Genomic DNA, 22,880 nt, shown 5'->3' on the forward strand with positions numbered 1-22,880 from the left:
AGACCCAAAGAGTTTGTGTCCCTTCACATGGGTGGAAGTGGAAAAGACAGAATCCAAATATCCATCTTGTGACTCCTCTTTCTAAAAGTTAAGATTCAACAAGGCTTAGAGAGAAGATGCCTGTGTGAACCTGGTCCCTGGCCAGAAATTAAATTCTGTGGCAAGTCAGGTTGACAACTTCACTTGCCCCCAGATCACCAGGATGTACTGCTTTTCCTAACCCCCTCCCGCTCCCATGTTGTCTCTTTTTTTAAGCTTCTAACATTTCACTGGAATAAAATGGAAATATTCTGAGTCATCCTGGTGGGGTGAATAAGACCCCAGTTCTTGGTAGCTTCATGGGCCATAGGGAGAGAAGGCTTTTGTTGAATTTAAGCGGGCTTTTGTGCCAGTGGTCCCTAGATGAATTTCCCCCAGCTGCTCCCTGAAGCAAGTAGAGAGTAGTATTGATAATCTTGTCCTTAAGTGGGCCTTCTGTTCTTAAATAGGCCCTTGTTGAATTCCTTGCAGAAACACTTACATTGAGAAAATTATCATAACCTCATAGTTACTGTATCCTTTCAGAAGTCCAAGCTATAGATGTCAATTCCCGGGGTCATTTTTGTCCTATAAAAGAACCTACTGGTACCCTACTTCTTAGATAACTCCATTTAGGAACTTAGTTTGCTTACTAAGAATCACAATAATAGGTTCGTTAGGAATTGCCCACCTTATGGCAACAAGTTCTCTAGGAATTTTGTCTTCCTTATGGCATCAGATTTTCCTTTTTTTCCCCCTGGTCAAACTCTTTTTTGGAACTTAGCCCACCAATCAATGGCATAATCCCCTACTTGCTAAACTTCCTTTTGGAACTTAGCCTGCTACCAACAGCATAATAAAATATTTGCCTCTAATTTGGAGATGCTGTAAGCCTACATATTTTTTTATTATAGCTTTTTATTTACAAGTTATATGCATGTGTAATTTTTCAGCATTGACAATTGCAAAACCTTTTGTTCCAACTTTTCCTCTCCTTCCCCCCACCCCCTTCCCCAGATGGCAGGTTGACCAATACATGTTAAATATGTTAAAATATAAGTTAAATACAATACTATATATATATATATATGTCCATACAGTTGTTTGGACCTTGAATTGGACTTTGAAATAGTGTACATTTAGTCTGTGAAGGAAATCCAAAATGCAGGCAGACAAAAATAGAGGGATTGGGAATTCTTTGTAGTGGTTCATAGTCATCTCTCAGAGCTCTTTCACTGGGTATAAGCCTACACATTTTTTTGAGATACTTCATAACACTGGTCCCAGTTCTGATTTCAACCCCCATGCTTCATCAATCCCCTCATAAAATTTCTATAGCCAATTCCTTCTCTGCTGAGAGGTAAACTTCCAAACATCTTCCCAAACTTAATAGAAATTTTAGAATTCTTCACACCTCTGCTCTCTATTGGTCAAAAGTATGAATCATTTAGATCTGGCTATTTCATGTTACCTAAAGACTATCTCTTTGAAACTTTTCAGTTTCTGATTGTCATGTATGTTCTCTGTTTTTTTCCAGTGAATAATGAGTGGCTAGAGGGCCATTGCTCAGGTCACATTGGCATTTTTCCCAAGTGTTTTGCTCAAATGGTGAGTGTGACCAAAGAGGAACCTCCTATTGAACCACCCATGACTTACAGCTTCTGAAACCTTCCCTAGGAGAACCAGCACCAGGGAGTGCACAAGGAACATGATCCTTGCCATCACTGGAATTCCCATTTCCCTAGTCAGAGTGCTCCCCAGAAGTCATTCCCCAGGAGTCCCATCTACATAAAGATTCCCCCAGAAAAGTCTCTGCACTTAATTCAATAACTCAAAACTGCATCAAGATCCTTGGGACACCCTGCATATGCGCCCACAACAATGTTAACAATCCAGTATGTGCTACAGTGAAAAGATTGGCATATTTTGGAATCTTTTGTTAATAAACGATTATCTAGATTTTTTACTCTTAACATTGTATGACAAAGAGATTGATTGGACCTGTGATTTCACTGGCATAGGGGATTATCAAGTGAGGAAACTCCCTTTGTCTTGTTTGTAATTAGTGGTCTTAGAAAGTTGGCTAGAGCACTGAGAATTTGAGTTACTTGGCCAAGATCACACTACCAGCTGGTCTCACTTCCTTTAGAAGAGCGGAGCACCTAGATCCTGGAAGGGAATCACTTTTGAGGACATCAGCTTCCTGACTAATCAGATCATAGGATTTGGAACTGGGAAAAGGGACTAAAGATCATTGAATGAATTCATTTTATAGAGGGAGAAAACGAGGCTCCATGGTCACAAGGCTAAGAAATAGCAGAAGAGGGATCTAAACTTGGGTCTTCTTCTAAATCTACTACTTTTCCCACTGTGCCCAATAATCATTAAATTAGAAAGAAGCTAGAGGGCAGCCAGATCATGTCTAACTACCAGCCTTAGAACCCAGGATTCCAGACCCCCTAACCCATTGCTTTAGATGCGTTCTAGTTCTAACTTTTTATTTTCCTCTTCTTTCCTTTTAATTTTTTTTTTGGGGGGGAGGCAAGGCAATTGAGGTTAAGTGATTTGCCCAGGGTCACACAGCTAATAAGTGTCAAGTGTCTGAGGTCATATTTGAACTCAGGTCCTCTTAACTCTTGGGCCAGTACTCTATCTACTCTCTACCTAACTGCCCCAGACCTCTTTATATTTCAGATGAGGTCCAGAGAAGAGACTTGCTTATGGTCTAACAATTAGTGGCAGAATCCAGTGTGCTTCTTCATCCTCCAAGGTACCTTACACAACAAAGCAGATTTGTTTTCCTTTGATTCAGGGAAACACATTGTAAATAAATTTAGTGGAGTTTTCCTATGCTGTATGAAATTATGGATATGAAGAATCAACACGGGAAATGGATCTGTGAATCTTCTCTGGCTCTGAGGAAATTCATCTGTGCTCTAACTCAGAGCTGAAGGATTTGTGCACTAGGGTGTCAATAGATCTTTACTGGTCTCTGTAATTGGGAACTTTGTCAAAAAAGGCTTGGCAACTGAGCCAGGGAGAGCCCCCTACTCAGTATGTTGTAAGAACAAAAAAAGGACTTCCAGCATCTTTAGCTTTGTCTGGTTCAGAACATAGATCTCCCATAGACATCTGGCAATAGGGAAAAGGAAGTAGGGGACTACTTTCTCTCTCTTCTCCCCAGCCCTTAATAGCCATAGCAGTTAAGAGGCACAAGACAGAGCAATGTCTATTTGCTTAGGTGAATCAAAGACTCTAGAGGCATAAGGCCCTGTCTCTCCTGTTTTGAATTTCTTTCTGTGAAACCAGAGCTCCTAGGAGATGAGCGTTTTTCCTCCTTGAGCCTATTACTTGAGTTTAAGAGATCAGGAGTCATTGAATTAGTGCCAGTTGCCAAGAGATGACTATCCTGCTGTGAGGGGAAGGGCACTACTATTAGAATTCCACAAGCCAGAATCTGTTAAGGGACAGGCCAATTCTCCGAGAGCCTCTATAGCTGTGGATCATAGCATCTGAGGGAGTTGCAGGGCAGTCTTTGCTGGCACAGGTGTTGAGGACTAGGAATGAAATAAATTAGAGGCAGAAGGAAGAGGAGAGAGGGCAGACAACGCAATGGCCTCTCAGAGAGGTCAGAGAACAGCAACTGCCTCCAGTCTCCTTGTATCATTCTCTCACAAGAGGAGATCCATTCTGGGTTGGATTCCAGCAGCCACTGTCAGGTGGCTCCTATGTATTCCAACAAGAATCCTTTCTAGAGAGGCCACAGTTTAAACACTACAGGCCTAGAGTAAAAGTGAAACTTTTTTAGCAGTCTTACAAAGTACCTTTACCTTTGGGAAAAGTATAATATAAACATAAATAAATATATGCACATACCTATATGTATATATATTTGATGGTTTTATGTTTTAAATATTTGTTAACATACACTGATGAATCTTTTGTTTTAACTATTTTTTTTTGTAATGGGGATGTTCCTATACCTAGTACCTGCTTTTTATATTGAATACCTTTACTAAAAGCACCAATGTTAATCCCTTTTAGAGTAGACCCTAGACATGAACGTTATACCTAAACTTTGTTATAGAAATTTTCCTTAGCACTGGGCATATAATAAGCAAGAGAAAATGTGAATCCCTGAAGCAAGAGCATACATGTTCAGCTCAAATGCCTGTTAGAGAAGCATGGGAAGAATCATATGAATAAATGTGGAATGGTGTAAACAATATATGCAATAATAACAATGTAAATAGAAAAAATCAAGAAAAGAAACAATTATATTATGACCTAGCTTTAAGCCTGGTGAAAAACTGCATTTCTTTTCTTTGCAAAACTAGCAAACTATGAGTATGGAACAATACACATGACAGGAACTATATAAGAGATTATTCCTTTCCCTTCTCCCTTTTAGCTGATGTTAGTCTTACTAAGAAAACTTTTTTCTCTTTTTATCCTTTATTACAAAGGAATGGCTTCCTGATAAAGGGCCTTTAGTCTTCTGTTATTTTTTTTTTCTCTTTTTTTCTGAACACAGGTGAGGAGATGAATATATATCGAAATGAAGTTAGCATATAAAAAAGATTATCTGTAAGAAAATGTTTAAATTAACAGAATCCTAGCAGTACTTTTCATAATGACAAAAAACTAGAAACAAAGTGGGTGATCAGTAATTGAAAGGTTACTGCATTGTGTTATAGTAATATCATTATTTTTAAGGGATGAAGAATATAAAGAATTCAGAAAAACATAGGAAAATGTGTATAAATTAGTGCAAAGCAAAAATATAGTGATTTTAATAATATAAATTAATGTAACACTAAAAGGCAGCCAAATTCAGATTAATTAAAATGTCGGTGTTATTCCCTAGAAGCCAGGTGATGAAAAACTTGTTTCTTTTTTAAATATAGAGGCAGGAAGCAATGTAAGTTTACGGGTGAGGACTCTACTTGGAGGGGGTAGGGAGGGGGAATGTTGCCTTTATTTTTATCCCCAGTGCTCATCGCTGTGCCTGATAAAATAAATCTTTAATAACATAATTGAAATGAATTATTCTTCTCTCACCCAAACTCATATGTCAGTCTAAAGCAGGAACTTTTTTTTCTGCCAAGATCATTTGGATAGTTACAACATCATTCAGGGGCCATATCAAAATTATCAACTGAAAGAACTCAAAACAGCAGGAGGATGTTTTACCTAATTTTCAACTCATCATCACCTTGGTTGCTTTAGCAAATGATTTTGTGGGCCATATAGAGGCTGAAAAAAACCACTAGAAATCAACCTGTGGATAAGTGCAATTTTATTAAAAGTAACAGCACATTTCCCAAAACTTTGAGGCATCCAGAGGAAGGTATCCCTGGAATATCCTTTGGGGTTAGAGGCTTAGGCTTTGGACCCTAGGATGAGAGCTATGTCCCTGGAACCATAGTCAGAATGAAGCCACTCAGATTTGAAAGTTTGAGGGATCAATAAGGTCCCTAATCAGTGAAAAAGCATTTATTAAGCACTCATTATATGTTAGGCACTTTGTTGAGTGCTAATGATACAACAAGACAGTCCCTGCTCTCAAGGAGCTTACAGTCTATGGGGAAGACAATATGCAAAAATCAACACAAAAGTATGTAGGATGACAAAAAGTCAAGAGGCTGAGATTTGAGGACTGAGAGGGAAGGAGGAGGATCAAGTTTTATAGAACAAAATATTTTTATATCCAGATGGAGAGAGGAACAAATTAAAAAATCTTCAGCCTAGAGAAGTCTGAGGTGAACTCAGGCTTGGGACTGTTGAAGCTACTTTTCCTGTCTCTGGTGGTCTGAGTTCACCTTTGACAACAATGAGTGCGTATTCCAGGGACACTTGGATGTCATCCTTAGGCATCCCCCAAATCCCTTTCTGGAAAAATCAGCTCTCTCAATCATTCTGTCATTTTCATATAATTGCAAAACAGGAAGAGACCCTCAATGATCTGGTCTACACCCCTCCCCTGCCTTGTTTTACAAATAAAAAACTGAGGTTCCAAAAAAGGAAATTGCTAGTCCTGATCATACTACTAGCTGTTTGCAGAGGCAGCACTAGGGTTTAGGTATCCTAAATCTTCAATCAAGTTCTTTGTTCATCATGCCTTGCTGTCTCTCCTCTTCTCCCAGTCCTCTCGCTCCCAACTGACACACTCCCACACCCCAACTTCAGCCCCTAGAGTGTCACTCTCCCTCAACTCATGCCCAAATATCACCCCAAGCCCAGGCCCTTCCAGAGAGCTGAATGAGGCCCAGAATTACCCACAGAAAACATACATATAATATAATAGTCAGCATACTTAAAAAGGAATCTCAAAAACTTCTCAGAAACAGAAGTTCCCTGCCATTGACTTTGAGGTTCCCCAGGCTGACATGGAATGGATTCCCCCATGAGTTAAATAAACCAGTCTTTTAGTTGATCAGGCTCCTCTGGTCCCACCCCAAAGGTGTTCATCACAGTGACTTAAGTCTGAGACCTAGTCAGGGCTCCAAAAATAGTAGATGACTCCAGAAATAATGCTTGTTAAAATGGCCAGGACAATAAAGAAGATACTAGCAATCCAGACACCATAACTTTCTGTCGGCTGAATGACTGGTGCCTCAGCCGGGATCATGTTGGTCATATTCAGCATGTAGCCCAGGGTCCAGCCAATGTCTGTACCTGCAGCCTGAAAGAGACACAGAAAGAGTCTGTCCTGTAGCAAGCACATAAGATGCAGCTTTAGAATGGCTAAATGAGGCTACACATAGCATAAGCCAACAAAATTTATTTAGAAGTTGGATAATGTTACTATTCACTACTTGCCCTTAAGTTTGCAGGTGGACTGCAAGTGATATGAAAGATAAATGATGCTCATGTTTATTAAAGCCCACAGGCAACAACCTCATCTCCAGTGCTTTGTGTCTGCACACATGTGAATAGAGAGCCCCATGGGGATTAATAACAGCCCACCTAGCACACCTGTGAGGATCCACTGAGATAACATTTTATAAAGTTTTTAGCACATTATAAATGCTTTTTCCTTTCTCTTTCTCATGGGAGCTGGGGGGAGAGGACAAGAGGAGTAGATTCAACCTTTTCCTGGAAGGGGGAGAATGGAACCATCACCTGTCGGCGGAAGTAGATGTTATTCCAGGTTGCATCATCAAATTTGTAGCCTCTGGTCAGGAGGATGAGGATGTACATGGCATTAGTACAATAGCTGGGTAGCCTTTGTTTCTGTTCAGGGTAGCTAGCCTCCACCTGCAGGCCCCATGGTTAGGGATAGGAGAAAAAAATGAGGTTCAAGGCCTTCCCCCTCATCACCACCATCCACAACCAGAGGAGCTGGATGTTGCATGAGGAACATGAAAGGGGAAGGTGAGCTCCAAGGAACTGAAGCTATCATTGGGAAAGAGTGGCTAGAGAGCAAGTGAATTTATGGAACTCCTTTTAACCTTGGAGCTTCCATCCCTTCCTGGAGGTCTTTTCTCTCATCACATCCGCACTGACTCAAGTTAAAAAGAACATCAAAAAGGAATTTAGTAACCTTTAAGGCTCTGAAGAAAGAGCCTTAGATCAATTGAGCTAAAGGTGAGAGAGTGAGGTCAGATATAGAGGGCTTAGAATGTTAATATAGGTTAATAATAATATAATATAATTCCTTCTTTTTTCCTTTCCTTCTTTCCTTCCTTCTCTCACTGTGTGTCTCTCCCTCCCTTCCTTTTCTTCTTAGCAAAGGATAACCCTGTGGTGGAGTGAGGAAGAATAGGAGAGGTGAGTGCCTGCTTGCATTAGTTAGGTGTAGATCTGTTGATGATAAGGTGTACTGTTAGAGTCAATGATGCTATGAAGCTGGCTTTTAAGTCCTGGTCATAGTATTATAATCTAGAGGCCTGACTACCTTCAAACAGTTCAAAGCATTCTGAGGAATAAGAGAAAAAAGCCTAGTCTCTGCCTTCATCAACTTTATAAGATGGTAGGAGAAAGAAGACAGGGATACAGCTAATTCCAATACACAGCACAACATGCTAAAAGAAAGAAGACAGGGATACAGCTAATTCCAATGCACAGCACAACCTGCTAAGTACATTCGAAAGGCATCAAGATATTTAAGTTATAGTGTGAAATAGCTGAAAGAACCAGGGAACAAATGAGATCTTGGTACTGGTTACTACTCTGCAGCTAATTAGCTACATGATCTTGGGTTGACTCACTCAATCTCTAAGTTTCAACACCTACAAAAGATTTCTAAAATCTCTTCCAACTTTCTATGATAATGGTTCACTGTGCATTCTGCTTCTAAAGAAAGATCTGATCTCAGATGACAAACTGTGCATTTGCCCAGAGGGGTTGCATGTGGCAGCTCTCACCTGTTTCCAGGGCTTTTGGCAGAATTCCCAAATGGTCCTATTCACAGTGTATAAAGACTGGCCACCCGTGAGGTTCAAGAAGTGGAAAGTGTAATAGAATCCAGCAAATGCCTGTGAAGGAAAACATTTTTTTTTCCAAAACCCTTCTTCTGCCTCCATTCTTCCTATATAGGGTTGACTCCAGGGTTCTCAATAACCTGAGCCAGAAATTGGGTGATTCTCGAACCCCAAGTGAGATATTGGAGAAGGGAAATTCAGAATCTTTCTCCCTTTCTCCCTTTCTCCCTTATCTTCAATCGTAGTACCAATCCTTGCCTCTTTCTTCCAAGAAAAACTACTTCAAACAATTACTTCAGGATGTAAAGGGCTTGTTCAATGGTTTAACTAGTTACACTAGTAAGCACCAACAGCCTCCAACATATAAAAGGAGTCTCTTCTTGAATCAAAAATTTTGTCATTTAAAGACTTCCAAAAGTTACACTTTTACAAACTCAGGACTTTTTCCAAATACAAGACCATAAATTTAAAGCTGGAAGGATTCTTAGAGGTCAGTGCAGTCACAGAGGTGATACGTTGTGAAGCTAAAAGTACTTATGAATGAAAATAGTAGGGTCAAAGAGAAGCATCCAATCTAGCTATCTCCAAAAATGAAAATCCTATCTTCCTGAATTTCATTTCTCTACCTATCTTTATGGATCCTTTGTAAACACCACTGAATTCTCAGAGTGAATAAACAGTTCTCTTTCTCCCTTTCTTTATTCCTTCTTTTTTCCTTTCCTTCTTTCCTTCTCTCACTGTGTGTCTCTCCCTCCCTTCCTTTTCTTCTTTCCTTCCCTTCCTCCCTCTCTTCATCTCTTTTTCTCTCTCCCCTTCATTCTTTTCTTCTCTCTCCTTCTCATCACTCTCATCTCTTTCTGTCTCTTCCTCCCTCTACCTTTTTTTTTTCCCTTTGCTTGTGCCATGAGGAAGTTTGGGGTGGGAATTGATGGGGATATATGTGGAACTTTGGGGAGGAAGAGATCTTACATAGAATTGGCCATGCTCCTGAGGCTGGTAGATGCCATCAAAGGCACAGTCTTTCTGGCCCTGACAGGTAGAGAAGTTGAAGAGACTATAGATAGAAGAGTAACAAGCTTCTGGGTTTCCTGTTCCCTCCACCCTGAGGTTCTGCATGGGACCAAGGTGCTGGGAATTCTGGACACAAGGTGTGTCATACAGGTCGGCCAGAGACATCATTTCCTCATATCCACCATGGAAGCATGGGTTGCGCACCACTTCAAAAGGTCTGATCTAGGAAAAATACAGTCATTAGCCCTACTCCAGATTGTCATCACTTTATCATCTAGATCCCATTTCAATCTCACTTTGGTATCAGCTTTGCTCTTAGCTGACATCTAAATAGAGGTCCCGAGGTCCCCTTTTCCTTCAAGTTTTTCCTTTCTCTTTATCATTATGCCTGAAATTTTGACCCCATACCAGTTGCTGAATTTGTCCCTGTGTCCCACACTCCAACTTCTCTTCTTGACTCCTTTTATCTTCTCCCATCCCTATACACACCTGCAACAAATGTGCCAGGAGGCGTTTCTGCATTTGGTTCTGCCCATAGCACAGGTAGCTGTGTGTGTAGATGCTGTAGTTAAATCCATAGAGGCGGAAGGTGCCCTTGGTGCTTGGGTCAGCAATGGGGTCAAGTGGAAGGAAGGAGATCTGTGTCGAAGCTCCACCTAAGTCTAGGGCTCCCACCATCTCAGCCATAGGGGGTTGGATCCATTCCCCTGCAAAAGAATACTGATCCCCCCAAATCCCAGTGACTCAAATCCATGTATATCATAACTCAGACCCTCCAGTCACTGATGAATTTGGGTCTCTACAATTCTCCCTTCCCAATTTCCCAAGGCACCTTCACCAGAGTCCCCAGGATGTAGTTAACGGTGATCCAGCCAAAGGAGCCTTCGTCCTTTCCGGTCAGGATTTGGGCCCCCTGGAAATTGACAGGAAACTGGTCCAGGACCTTGCTGATTTCTTCAAAGATCCGATCTGCCTGGGAACTATTCTGCTCTCTGAAAGTAGTATGGGAGTAGGGAGTGAAGTGGTTGCAGACCCCTTCCACCAAAAAAAAAAAATTGTCTTTTGATCTAATTCCTTCATAACTGTAGCACTTTAAAAGCACTTTAAGGATTATAACCTTGTCACATTAGGGAATACTAAAGATGGATCCTGAGTTAGAATCTTACTTCTAATGCTGGCTAGCTATGTATTCCTGGGCAAATCCCTTAACTTCACTGAGTCTTCATGTCCTCATCTGGAAACCAAAGATAATAATTCCCTCTTCTTCCCAAGGTTGTGGTGAAGAGCAAATGATATAAGTGAAGTGCTTTGAAAATATAGCATAGGGCAGCTAAATGGTACAATGGATAAAGCACCAGCCCTGAAGCCAGGAGGACCTGAGTTCAAATCTAGCTACAGACACCTAATACTAGTTGTGTGACCCTGAGCAAGTCACTTAGACCCAATTGCCTTGCAAAAAAAGAAAAAATGAATGAATGAATGAATGAAAAATCCAACATAAATGCCAACTATTATTATTCCCCGAGTGACTTGCCTTAGGTCATACAGCTAACTAGTAAGTGTCAGAGTTGAGATTTAAATCTAGATATTTCTTGATTTCCCATTCGGAACTCTTATCATACCAGCTTAAGGCTAATCAGCTTACACTTACTGAATATCCAGTTTGAGATGAGTGAACTACAATGGTTTCAGTTTTCCCCTTAAATAACTATTAGGGACACACAAGGGAAATAGGGGTACAGAAAAGGAACCATGAAGGAATTCAATACAGAATTGGGACAAGGTGAGATGAGAGCTAGAGGAAGCAGCAAGAGAGTCAATCTCCAGGTTCCTGTTGCCTTCCTTCACCCATAAGCAAGCTAAGAACTCAACAAGTAGACATGTATTTATCATTCATCCTAGGCTCTCTTAAGACTCCTGACTATCCCATTCCCCCAAATTCTGATCTCATATGCACCCACTTTTTTTTCAAATCAGCTCTTGGGGCTGGTTTGAGGGGTAGAAGGGAAGGGACTTTTGCCCTTTCTACCTACCTCTATGAGATACCTTTCCATAAATCTATGGAATCATAGATTCCATAATCTTCCAAAATTGTATTTCTTTAAAAAGTCTCTCCACCTTCACCAATAAATAGTATCTCCCACCCTGCTCCCCACTAACATCCATGCAGGGTCCCCATCAACCTCAGAAGCCTCATCCCTGCTGTGGCCCCAAGGAAAGTGGGAGTCTCCTGATGCCTGTCTTCTGGGATCAGGGTCAACGCCTTCTCCATACAAGCTCTCAGGCTCTCCCCAGCCTTCACTGGGTCATTGACGTAATGAGAAATCCCTGGTCCTGAAAAATAACAACTCTAGAAATTAGGATCTTTACTGGAATTTAGCTGTTTATTCCTACTTTCTGTAAGGGTGATGATGGACCACTGAAAGACTTGCTTCAAAGTCTAAAGTGAGCAGGAAAGATAAACTTGGAAGAGTGTGCAATGGGGACTGAGATACAAGAGCAAATGTATGTCGAGGGAAACTGAAATAGAGAGAGATGAAGGGAAAGTGTGTAAGAGAGACAGAGAAATGATCTGGAAGAGGGAGTGAGAGGAGGGAAGAAGGGGAAGAGAGACAGACAGAGTAAGGGACAGACAGACAGTGATAAAGGGATAGGAATGGGGGATTTAGAGAGAGAAATACAGAGAGAAACTAACAAAAGGAGACAAGGAGAAAAGCATAAAAACAGATAGGGAGAAAGAGAGACAGGCAGAAAAAAAGAAAGAAATAGGAACACATCTATGTTATGTTTTAAAGGTTTTAGAAGACTTTCTGAACAGTGCCAGAGCAAGGTATAATTAGCCCCATTTTACAGTCGAGTCTAAGAGTAATTCATCAACTAGACTACAAGCACCCAGCTAGTAAAGATCTGAGATCTAATTTGAAGTCAAGTCCAGGACTCTTTCCACATACATTATACTTTCTTTCCAGAAAGAGGTAGTACAATGGATAGAGTGCTGGTTCCTGAGTTCAAATTTGGCCTCAGACCCTTACTAGCCGTGTGACCCTGGGATAATCATTTAATCTCTGTCTGCTTCAGTTTCTTCATCTGTAAAAGAGGAAAAGGAATAAGCATTTATGTAACAATTACTATGTGCCCGGCACTGTACTAAGCACTTTATACATATTTTCTCATTTGATCCTCACAACAATCCTGCTGTTATTAATAGCATTTACCTCCCAGAGTTCTTCTAGAAAAAAAAATTAGATAATATTTGCAAGTCCCAAAGTGCTACATAAATGCTAAGTTACTGTGTATGTATATTTTTAATCCAGAAATAAAAAGAAGTGATTGCTGTGTCCCCTCCTTCATTCTGTGCCCCATACCCTGGACTTAATGGTTTTTCCAGACAGCATCCCCAACTATGATGTCACTAAACATAGTTTAAGGAAAATCTTGATAATTTTCCATGGGTCATCTTCCAACACCTCACAAATTAAATGCCCTCAGTTTCCTTTTTGCAAAGATTCATTTTATTTGCTATATAGATGTACCTGGATGAGTGGATAAAATGCTGGATTTGTGAAATCAGAAAGTCTGGGGTTCCAGTAGTACTTTTGACAAGTCTAGTTGTGGGGGTAAGTTGCCTTTCTGATTTTTAAGAAGTTCTCTAAAACAATGAAGCTACACTCTGAAATACCACTACACACCTGTCAGATTGGCCAAGATAATAGGAAAAGTTAATGCTGAATGCTGGAGGGGATGTGGGAAAAGTGGGACACTGATGTATTGTTGGTGGAACTGTAAATGAATTTGGAGAGCGATTTGGAACTATGCTCAAAAAATTATCAAACTGCATACCCTTTGGCCCAGCAGTGTTACTACTGTACTTATATCTCAAAGAGATATTAAAGAAGGGAAATGGACTTGTATGTGCAAGAATGTTTGTAGCAGCCCTCTTTGTAGTGGCAAGGAATTGAAAACTGAGTGGATGCCCATCAATTGGAGAATGGCTGAATAAGTTGTGGTATATAAATATTATGGAATATTATTGTTCTGTAAGAAATGACCAACAGGATGATTTCAGAAAGGCCTGGAGAGACTTACATGAACTGATGCTGAGTGAAATGAGCGGGAGCAGGAGATCATTATATACTTCAACAACAATACTATATGATGATCAATTCTGATGTACATGGTTTTCTTCAACAATGAGATGAACCAAATCAGTTCTTTTTGTTCAATAATGAATAGAAGCAGCTACACCCAGCAAAAGAACTATGGAAATGAGGATGAACCACAGCATATCATTTCTACTTTCTCTGTTTTTGTCCACTTGCATTTTTTATTTCCTTCTCAGGTTATTTATACCTTATGTCTAAGTCCGATTTTTCTTGTGCAGCAAAATAACTGTATGGACATGTATACATATATTGTATTTAACATATACTTTAACATATTTAACATATATTGATCTACCTGCCATCTGGGGGAGAGGGGAGGGGAAAGAGGGGGAAAATTGGAACAAAAGGTTTGCAAGGGTCAATGCTGAAAAATTACCTATGCATATATCTTGTAAATAAAAAGCTATTTTAAAAACCAAAAAAAATGAAGTTACAGATTGTGATCTGCATTAATATGAGCAGTTATTGCCCCCAACCAAATTCCTTGTTTTTAATATATTGATTCAGGAATCTGTCACTCAGGAATTCATCTAAACTTTCTTCTAGTTTCTTTATTTTTCACCTTTTATCATCCATGCATTATGGCAGCAAAGCTGTTTCACAGAGTTTCCAATCAATGATTACACTCTACCTATCACATACCATCATCCCTTTAGGTCTTGAAGACTTTTCTATCTTTAGGCAGAAAGAAAACTCCCTCCAAAATTCAGCTCAATTTGACTTCTAAACTATTAGAGCTGCCCTTTTTATGATGGCAAGGAACTGGAAATGGAATGGATACTCATCAGTTGGATAATGGCTGAATATATTATGTTATATGAACATAATGGAATAGTATTGTTCTATAAGAAATGATGAACAGGCTGATTTCAGAAAAGCCTGAAAAGATTTATATGAACTGATGTTGAGTAAAGTGAGCAGAACCAGTAGAACACTGTACACAGTAACAGCAACACTGTGTGGTGATCAACTATGATAGACTTAGCTCTATGATAGACAATGACCTAAGACAATTCCAATAGACTTGGGTTGGAAAATGCGATTTGCATCCAGAGAATAAACTATGGAGACTGAATGTAGATTGAAGATTACTATTTTCACTTTTTTAAAAAATTTCTTTCTTCTAGTTTTTCCCTTTTATTCACTTTTGTTGGCTAATATGGAAATGTTTAAAATTATTGTATTTGTATAATCTTTATCAGATTGCTTGCAGTCTGTGGAAAAGCTTAGGTAAGGAAGGAAAGGTGAAAAAATTAGAACTCCAAATCTTACAAAAATGAATGTTGATGGGGCAGCTACGTGGCCTAGTGGGTAGAGCACCAGCCCTGAAGTCAGGAGAACCTGAATTCAAATCTGGCCTCAGACATTTAACACTTCCTAGCTGTGTGACCCTGGGCAAGTCACTTAACCCCAATTGCCTCAGCAAATAATAATAATTATTATTATTATAATTATAAATTATAAAAAATTAAAAATAAAAATGAATGTTGAAAACTATCTTTACATATAATTGAAAAAATACTCAAGTGAAAAGAATAAAAATAAACTATTAGGGAATAAGTTATCTTGGGAGACAGGGGTTCTCCATCATGAAAGAGCATACAAGTAGAATTTGAATGATCTTCCTCATCAGGAAGTAATAGAGGAGATTCCTATGCTTGTTTATCTTGGATTAGATTTTTCCACCTCTGAGATTCTAGAGATTCATAATATAGCTGTGAAAAATCATACTATAAATAACTTTTGGCTCAGAATCCATAATTTTGGTGCTCATGTAGACTGCCCAAAACTGACCTTCCACGTTGCAGAACAGAGCCTGGCTGACGATGCCGGTGTCATTCTCCTTGTTTGCTGGCCATTTGTAGACGTAGAGAGATGTGTGTGAGGATCCAGCATCAAACACCATTCCATACTGGTGGAACCATGAGATACAGGTCACTTATGCTTTGTTAAGGTAACTCATTGGATCTAAAAATACTGAAATCCCCATATAGCAGCCCCAAAGACAGAAACTCTGTGTGTGTGTGTGTGTGTGTGTGTGTGTGTGTGTGTGTGTGTGTGTGTGTGTTGGATGGAGATGTACTGGAGTGGAGAAAAATAGAGTAGGATAGAATATGGCAGGAGAGGGCCTACCTTGGTTTCTGGAGGCAGAAGAATGTCTGAGCTACCCACAAGAAAGACGATGAGAGCAATGACTCCTGCTATTACTGTGCTTCCCAGGAAGATACTGAAGACTACCTCTCTGTAGGAGATGCCCATATTCACTCGGAATCTGGGGGTACAGAATGCATTGAAAACTTCAGCCTGACCTCTTCCTCCTGCAATTCAGCCATCCATGATTTTTCCCCAAGCAATATTTTCCCCTTCCAAACCTTGGTCTCCTCCAGAGAATTTCCCATTCAGTCACTGTTATTCAAGCTAAATCCTTGCATTAAATCTTGCAGATGTAGAAAGAATTCTGGAAAGACCAAATGAGAATGCTTCTACCCTCAAACTGATGGATGGATGTACAGATGATACTGTCTTTACTGAGTATCCTCAGATCTCATGAATAATTCCAATTCTGCCACCACAGACCCTCAAAAAAATGATGCTGCATTTCTACAGCATATAGTACACATATGTATTACAGGTACACATACCTCCATCAGACTTCAAGTGTGTATTATAAGATGGTCTAGAGAGGAAATTCAAGTTGTTTAATAGTTATCTGGATCCATGAAGTAAATGTTAGTATTAGAATTAGAATTGGGTAGTGTTTGAGGAAAAGTGGTATTGAATTTAACCAGAGAACTAGGTTAAAATTTGAATTCTGCTATTTATCCTTTGTGATCCTTGAGACAATCTCCTTTTCCTCATTAGGCCTCATTTTCCTCATTTGCAAAATTAGGGAGCTAAATTAGATGGTCTTTAAAGGCTTTAATAGTCTATAATTCTGACACATGTTTAACCTATACTGGATTGTTTGCGGTCTAGGGGAGAGGGAAGGTGGGGAAGGAGGGAGAAAATTTTGGAACACAAAGTTTTGCAAGAATGATTGCTAAAAACTTTCTTTGCATGTGTTTTGAAAAATAAAACGCTATTATTATTTTTTTAATTCTACAATTTGGGGCAGCTAGGTAACGCAGTGGATAGAGCACCAGCCTTGAATTCAGGAGGATCCAAGTTCAAATCTGGTCTCAGACACTTAACACTTCCTAGCTGTGTGACCCTGGGCAAGTCACTTAACCCAGTCTTGAAAAAAAAAAAAATTCTACAATTCTTTTAGATCCTGCTACCGAAAGGCCCTTGATAGAAATGCAGAGAAATTCAAATTCTTTCTACTATTAACAAAGAAGGAGCTACAAATTGTTGCTCTTCAACAAAAAACCAATTAAGTCTTACTACTTCAATCTGAAGCACTTTCCAGTTGAATTGTCATTAACTTGAGTATGTCTTTCAACTTTATTGTACTTCAGTTTCCCATCTTTAAAATGGCAATAATAATCCCTGTCACAGTTTCTTCTCGGGGTATTGTGAAAAAGTAAAATGATGGAATTCTTGAGTATATTGTCTTCAGAGCCAGATGTCAGTCGGTCAAAAGCATTTATTAAGTACCTACTATGTTCTAAATGATGAAATGACAAAAGACAATCCATATTTTCAAGGAGTTCATAGTCTAATTGGGAACAGAACATGAGAACAACTATCTACATCCAAGAGACTAGTGTAAAAGAGTATCCCTAGGCTTCTTGCAGAAAGTGGGTCTTTATCTGAGATTTGAAGAAACCTGGAGGTAAAGATAAGAAGGGAGGGAATTTCAAGAATGGGCAATGAAAACGCTTAGGGCAGGGAGATGAAGAGCAAAGAGAAATCTATGTCACTGAAGGGGAGTACCACAGGGTCAGGTTAGTATGAAGGAATTTAAAAGTCAAACAGAACTGGGAAAGAAGTCATGAAGGTCACAGAGATATCACAGAAAAAAACTGGAAAAAAAATCAAATGGAGACAGAAACAGAGACAGAAGGATGCAGAGAGAAACTGAGATAGACATGGGGAAAAGTGTGTGTGTGTGTGTGTGTGTGTGTGTGTGTGTGTGTGTAATGTGCAAGAAACACACACACATACACAAGGAACCAAAGACAAAAAGAGAAAAAGAGAGGTAAATATGCAATGTAAGAAACAGAAACACAGGGGGACTAAGAACAATTTAAAAAACAGAGGAATACAGAGGTAAAGAAACTGGGAGATAGAAACTGAGAAAGCATGAGATGGAGGCAGAAAGACAGTGACAGAAGGCTGTGAAGAGAAAGAAGCTGTGAAAGAGAAAGAAAATAAAAAAAAATACAGAGAGAATGATAGGAGAAAGAGAAATTGATACAGAAAAGACGGGAAAATTCAGAGAGGAAGACTGAAAGAACTCTAATGCCAATTGTTTTGTTTTGTTTTTTTAATTTTTTAAAGTTCTGTTTCTAATTTCTTACCTTTCTATTCAAAATTTATTTGGGGGGTTAGTTGATTTGCCTAGGGTCACATAGTTATTAAGAGTTTAAGGTTAAATTTGAACACTGGTCCTCCTCACTCCAGGGCCAGTGCTCTATCCATTGCATCAACTAGCTGGCAATTTTAGGGAGAAACTTTATTCTATTTAAATCATTCTGCTTCACTGGAATCATTAACTTAATACTTATACATGACTTTTCCTGGTATGATGGTTGTATGGTTTTGAGGTTTGGTCCAGACTTATGATTTCATTGGTATATGAAATTTCCAGTATGGAAAACACACTGCATCAATACAGATCAGCAATTCCTCTGTAATTTCTAATTTTAGAAAGTCACCTGTAACCCTGAGTGGTTAAGTGATTTGCCTGTGCTCACGGGGTTAGTATGTATCAGAGGCAGAGTCTTCCTACCTGTAAGATCAGTTCCTCTGTCTACTATGAGGCCTACAATTATTGGATTGAAATTCTACATTGTGGATTTTGTAGTCACTCTGAAAACAACAGCACAGAGTTTGACCTGCATTGACTTTTGTCTCAGGGAAAGATCTGTGACCCTGGAAGACTGAAGTCTCTGCTTGCCTGGACTGGGTTTATGATAAGGGACTGAGTAGACTAAATACAGGTGAAAAGCAGACAGGAGACTTGGTCAAGCAGGCTGGCTTTGGCCTTTGCATTTCCCTATTTCCTATCCCCCATCTCTGAACATAATAAAGGCTGTAAGGAGCTTGTTTTTGTCTATATCATAATGAGAAATAGAATTTTAGGCTTCTTATTTCTAAGAAATTCAGCTCCTATTCATTTGCCTGTTCATAAATACTGTTATTGCAGGAGGGGGGAAGCAATATTCCAACTCCATTTCACTGCTTTTTAAAAATAGCTAATGGAACATAGCATAGCATTCTCACTCTCTTTGTTATTATTTGTTTGCATTTTGTTTCTTTTGTCTCAGTTTTTCCTTTTTCTTCCTTCTTGATTTGATTTTTCTTGCACAACCGGATGGCTGTGTGAATATGTATATACATATTGGATATGGCATGTATTTTGGCATATTTGGCATGTATTGGACTGCCTGCCAAGTGGGGGAGGGAATGGGGGGGAAGAAGGGGAAAATTTGCAGTAGGGGGTACCAGTAGTCCTTCATATTCTCTCTTTTGATGCAAATTGGCATTCTTTTTTTTTTTTTTTTTTAACAAAAGAAAAATTTATTTAAGAGAAGGGGTTACAGACAAAATGAAGGGATATAATAGATACTGGGAATGATAAGTATGAAATAGAATTGGGAGAGCATTTACTTAGAAAGGAAAAAAACAAGTTCTCCAGGGGAACTCATAATTAACCAGCAGAAAGGAAATACTCCATAAGATGAGAGAAAGCTGTTTGTCTGGCAGGTTAGACTAGCCAGAGTTAGCTAGAGAAGGAGAATGGCCCCATTAGAAAGAAAGCATTATGAAGGAGAGACAGTATCTCATAGTGAGCTTAGTCCTGAAGAGAATTTAGCAAAGATCTTCATCATAAGCAGATCTTTTATAGGGGAAATTTAGTCTTAGAGGTCACAAAGGTGCAAACTAAAGAGGGAGAATCTGGGAGCCAGGTGGCAAACCAAGTCCCAGACCTGCTTCAATATAAGATTGGCACTTGTTTAGGAGAGTCCTCTAGTGCACAGTTAGCCTGATTGCTCAGGGTTACCCAGCTAATATGTGCCCAAAGCAAGACCTGAATCCCGATTTTTCTGACTCTGAGGCCATTCACCCTACCCACACTGGCTTTCTGCCCATTCCTTTCATTTGTGATTTTCCAAATGTGAATTCATCCATGTCTCCCTTCTTGACATCCCCTACATTATTTCTAAAGCTCCAGCTCAAACTTCTGTAGTATTTCAAGCTTCCCAGAGTTTCTGCAAACCCTCTCTCCAGCTGGAGGCAGGGAGTCCCAGAGACTGGAGATGATTTTCCCTCAGCCAAAGCAAGGGGAATGCAGAAAAGAATCACTTTAGTGCAGGTTTTCATCCCTTCACTCCCAAACTACTGTATTACAATAGCCTTTTGGAAGGTCTCTCAGCCTCAAATCTCTATTCACCCCAATCCAAGTTTTCAGCTACGCATCTCACTCACTTCATTGTTCAATAATCTCCTGTGGCTCCCTATTACCTTTGAGTAATATAAATTCCTGTCTGGAATATAAAATTTTTCATAACTCAGTCCCTTGCCACAATTCTAGGATTCTTATACATTCTTACACTTTGCTTTTGTCAGTATTTTACAATATGGTAACACTTACCTTCTTGATGTTACGTACAATCTCTCAACTCCCATGACTTTTTAAAATGATTCTTCTCTATCCATATTAGGATTGCTTTCCCTCCTCATTTGGGCCTCTTGCTTTTCCCTGACTTCCTTCAAGAATTCACTCAGATTTTGTCTTCTGCAAAACTTTCCCCATCCTTCCCTTCCCCTTCTCTAGCACTTTCCTCATCTAATTTGCATGTACATAGTTTGCATTTTTTCCCTTCATTCCTTGAAGGCAAGAAATGTTTTTTGCTTTTCTTTGAATTCTCAGTCTTTAGCATGGTCCAGTCACATAGTAAGGGCTTCATAAAATGTTTATTGAATGACAATCAACTGTCTGGAAAAATAGTTTCCAAAAGCTATTTCCTTCTGCCACTCAGTTGCCAACTTAATCTCCAGTCTTTAGAGGGAAGATTAGAGAAGAATTCAAAGTCTTCCATCTGAACAAGTGCCTTCCATCTCAGGCTGCGCATTTGATCTCTAACTTCCTTTAGGAAGAGGAGAAGAGAGATGACTTTTGCTAGATGATTAACCTGGTCATATTCTTCGAATCCCAGGACTTCTTTTTTTTTTTTTTTTTGAAAACATAGTCACTTTATTATAAAATTTTTTGACAGTACATATGCATGAGTAATTTTTTTATAACATTATCTCTTGTAATCATTTTTCCAAATTATCCCCTCTTTCCCTCCACTCCCTCCCCTAGATGACAGGCAATCCCATACATTTTACATATGTTACAATATAACCCAGAAACAATATATATGTGTAAATCTAATTTTCTTGTTGCACGTTAAGTATTGGATTCCGAAGGTATAAGTAACCTGGGTAGATAGACAGTAGTGCTAACAATTTACATTCACTTCCCAGTGTTCCTTCTCTGGGTGTAGCTGTTTCTGTCCATCATTGATCAACTGGAAGTGAGTTGGATCTTCTTTATGTTGAAGATATCCACTTCCATCAGAATACATCCTCATACAGCACTGAGGTGTACAGCGATCTTCTGATTCTATTCATTTCACTCAGCATCAGTTGATGTAAGTCTCTACAAGCCTCTCTGTATTCATCTTGTTGGTCATTTCTTACAGAACAATAATATTCCATAACCTTCATATACTATAATTTACCCAACCATTCTCCAATTGATGGACATCCATTAATTTTCCAGTTTCTAGCCACTACGAAAAGAGCTGCCACAAACATTTTGGCACATACAGGTCCCTTTCCCCTCCTCAGTATTTCTTTGGGATATAAGCCCAATAGCAGCACTGCTGGATCAAAGGAATCCCAGGGATTCTGAACCCACAGAGGCCATTATCCAAAACTCATTCCTCATTTCCTACCACCCAATTGCTTATGTCCTTCCTCCTCAACCCTCCCACCTTAAAGACCCAACAAACACCATCCACCCTTTCTACTGTAACCCTGCAGTACCTGTTACAAAGGCAATAAACTTGTCTTCATCTTAAATTTTTCCTATCTCACTCTTTCCAACTTTTAGAAAGAGAGACCTGACCATTAAGAACCATAACTGAGACTAGCCAAACTTGAATTCATAGAAAACCTGGCTCTGACTTCGATGCTCTGGGAAAGTCTTGGCCCTTCCTGTTTCACCCTCTGGTTGGGTACTTCTGGGGACAGTATTTCTTTCCATGGTTCTCATTAAATCAACTCTATTCCAGAGAGTATGATTGAGGCCTGAATTAGGAACCTAGGATATAATATTCCAGGTGCCCAGCCCTTTCTTCCTCTTGTGTTATATCTTCAGCTGAATACTAGACAGTATAAGAAGAAAATAGCCTATTAAAATGCTGATATTAGGAATAATCTTATTATAACATTGTTGTTCAGGAATCAAGGCTATAGAACAATGGTGAAAAGCTGCATGCAGGAGTGCATAGAAGGTTGTCCTCAAAGTCAGAAAGACCTAGATTCAAGTAATATCTCTAATACACACTGCTAAGTTATTTTAGCTGAGTGTTCTAGGCAATACTCTGAGACTATAAATTATAAAGGAGAAGATGCTGACTTCAATCAATGAGTTCAAAATTTGTTTCTAAGAGAAGATCTAATTCAGATCCAATTGATCAATGATGGACAGAATCAGCTGCACCCAGAGAAGGAACACTGGGAAATAAGTGTGAACTGTTTGCATTTTTGTTTTTCTTCCCAGGTTATTTTTACCTTCTGAATCCAATTCTTCCTGTGCAACAACAACAACAACAAAATTTGGTTCTGCACACAGATATTGTATCTATGATATAGCATAACATATTTAACATGTATGAGAATGCCTGCCATCTAGGGGAGGGGGTAGAGGGAAGGAGGGGAAAATTCGGCACAGAAGGGAGTGCAAGGGATAATGTTGTAAAAAAGTAACCATGCATATGTACTGTCCAAAAAAATGTTTAAAATTAATTAATTGATTTTTAAAAATTTGTTTCTACTATTTATTGATGGTGTGACCTTGGGCAAATCACTCCATTTCTAAGTA

General features: G+C 39.3%; 2 protein-coding genes across 6 annotated transcripts in view; one reads left to right on the top strand and one right to left on the bottom strand.

Annotated features, from left to right (window-relative positions):
* Nucleotides 1-1,991, top strand: part of NOXA1 (NADPH oxidase activator 1) — a 56,790-nt gene extending 54,799 nt beyond the window's left edge. For all 3 annotated transcript variants that reach the window (XM_074289071.1, XM_074289070.1, XM_074289072.1), the window contains one exon: nt 1,556-1,991. In XM_074289071.1, coding sequence (XP_074145172.1) covers nt 1,556-1,683 — 128 coding nt within the window. In that variant the 3' untranslated portion in view covers nt 1,684-1,991. The remainder of the gene's footprint in view (nt 1-1,555) is intronic.
* A 3,311-nt stretch (nt 1,992-5,302) lies between these two features.
* Nucleotides 5,303-22,880, bottom strand: part of ENTPD8 (ectonucleoside triphosphate diphosphohydrolase 8) — a 58,392-nt gene continuing 40,814 nt past the window's right edge. For 2 of the 3 annotated variants that reach the window (XM_074289068.1, XM_074289069.1), the window contains exons 2-10: nt 15,752-15,890; nt 15,413-15,530; nt 11,639-11,789; nt 10,288-10,447; nt 9,945-10,175; nt 9,414-9,677; nt 8,388-8,498; nt 7,144-7,278; nt 5,303-6,703 (exon numbers count right to left, since the gene is read on the bottom strand). In XM_074289068.1, coding sequence (XP_074145169.1) covers nt 6,512-6,703; nt 7,144-7,278; nt 8,388-8,498; nt 9,414-9,677; nt 9,945-10,175; nt 10,288-10,447; nt 11,639-11,789; nt 15,413-15,530; nt 15,752-15,877 — 1,488 coding nt within the window. In that variant the 5' untranslated portion in view covers nt 15,878-15,890 and the 3' untranslated portion in view covers nt 5,303-6,511. Of the gene's footprint in view, nt 6,704-7,143; nt 7,279-8,387; nt 8,499-9,413; nt 9,678-9,944; nt 10,176-10,287; nt 10,448-11,638; nt 11,790-15,412; nt 15,531-15,751; nt 15,891-20,378; nt 20,502-22,880 lie in introns of those variants that run through there. The other variant, XM_074289067.1, reaches the window with a different exon arrangement.

This window comes from Sminthopsis crassicaudata, chromosome 2, assembly GCF_048593235.1.
Source record: "Sminthopsis crassicaudata isolate SCR6 chromosome 2, ASM4859323v1, whole genome shotgun sequence".
Classification (NCBI taxonomy): domain Eukaryota; kingdom Metazoa; phylum Chordata; class Mammalia; order Dasyuromorphia; family Dasyuridae; genus Sminthopsis; species Sminthopsis crassicaudata.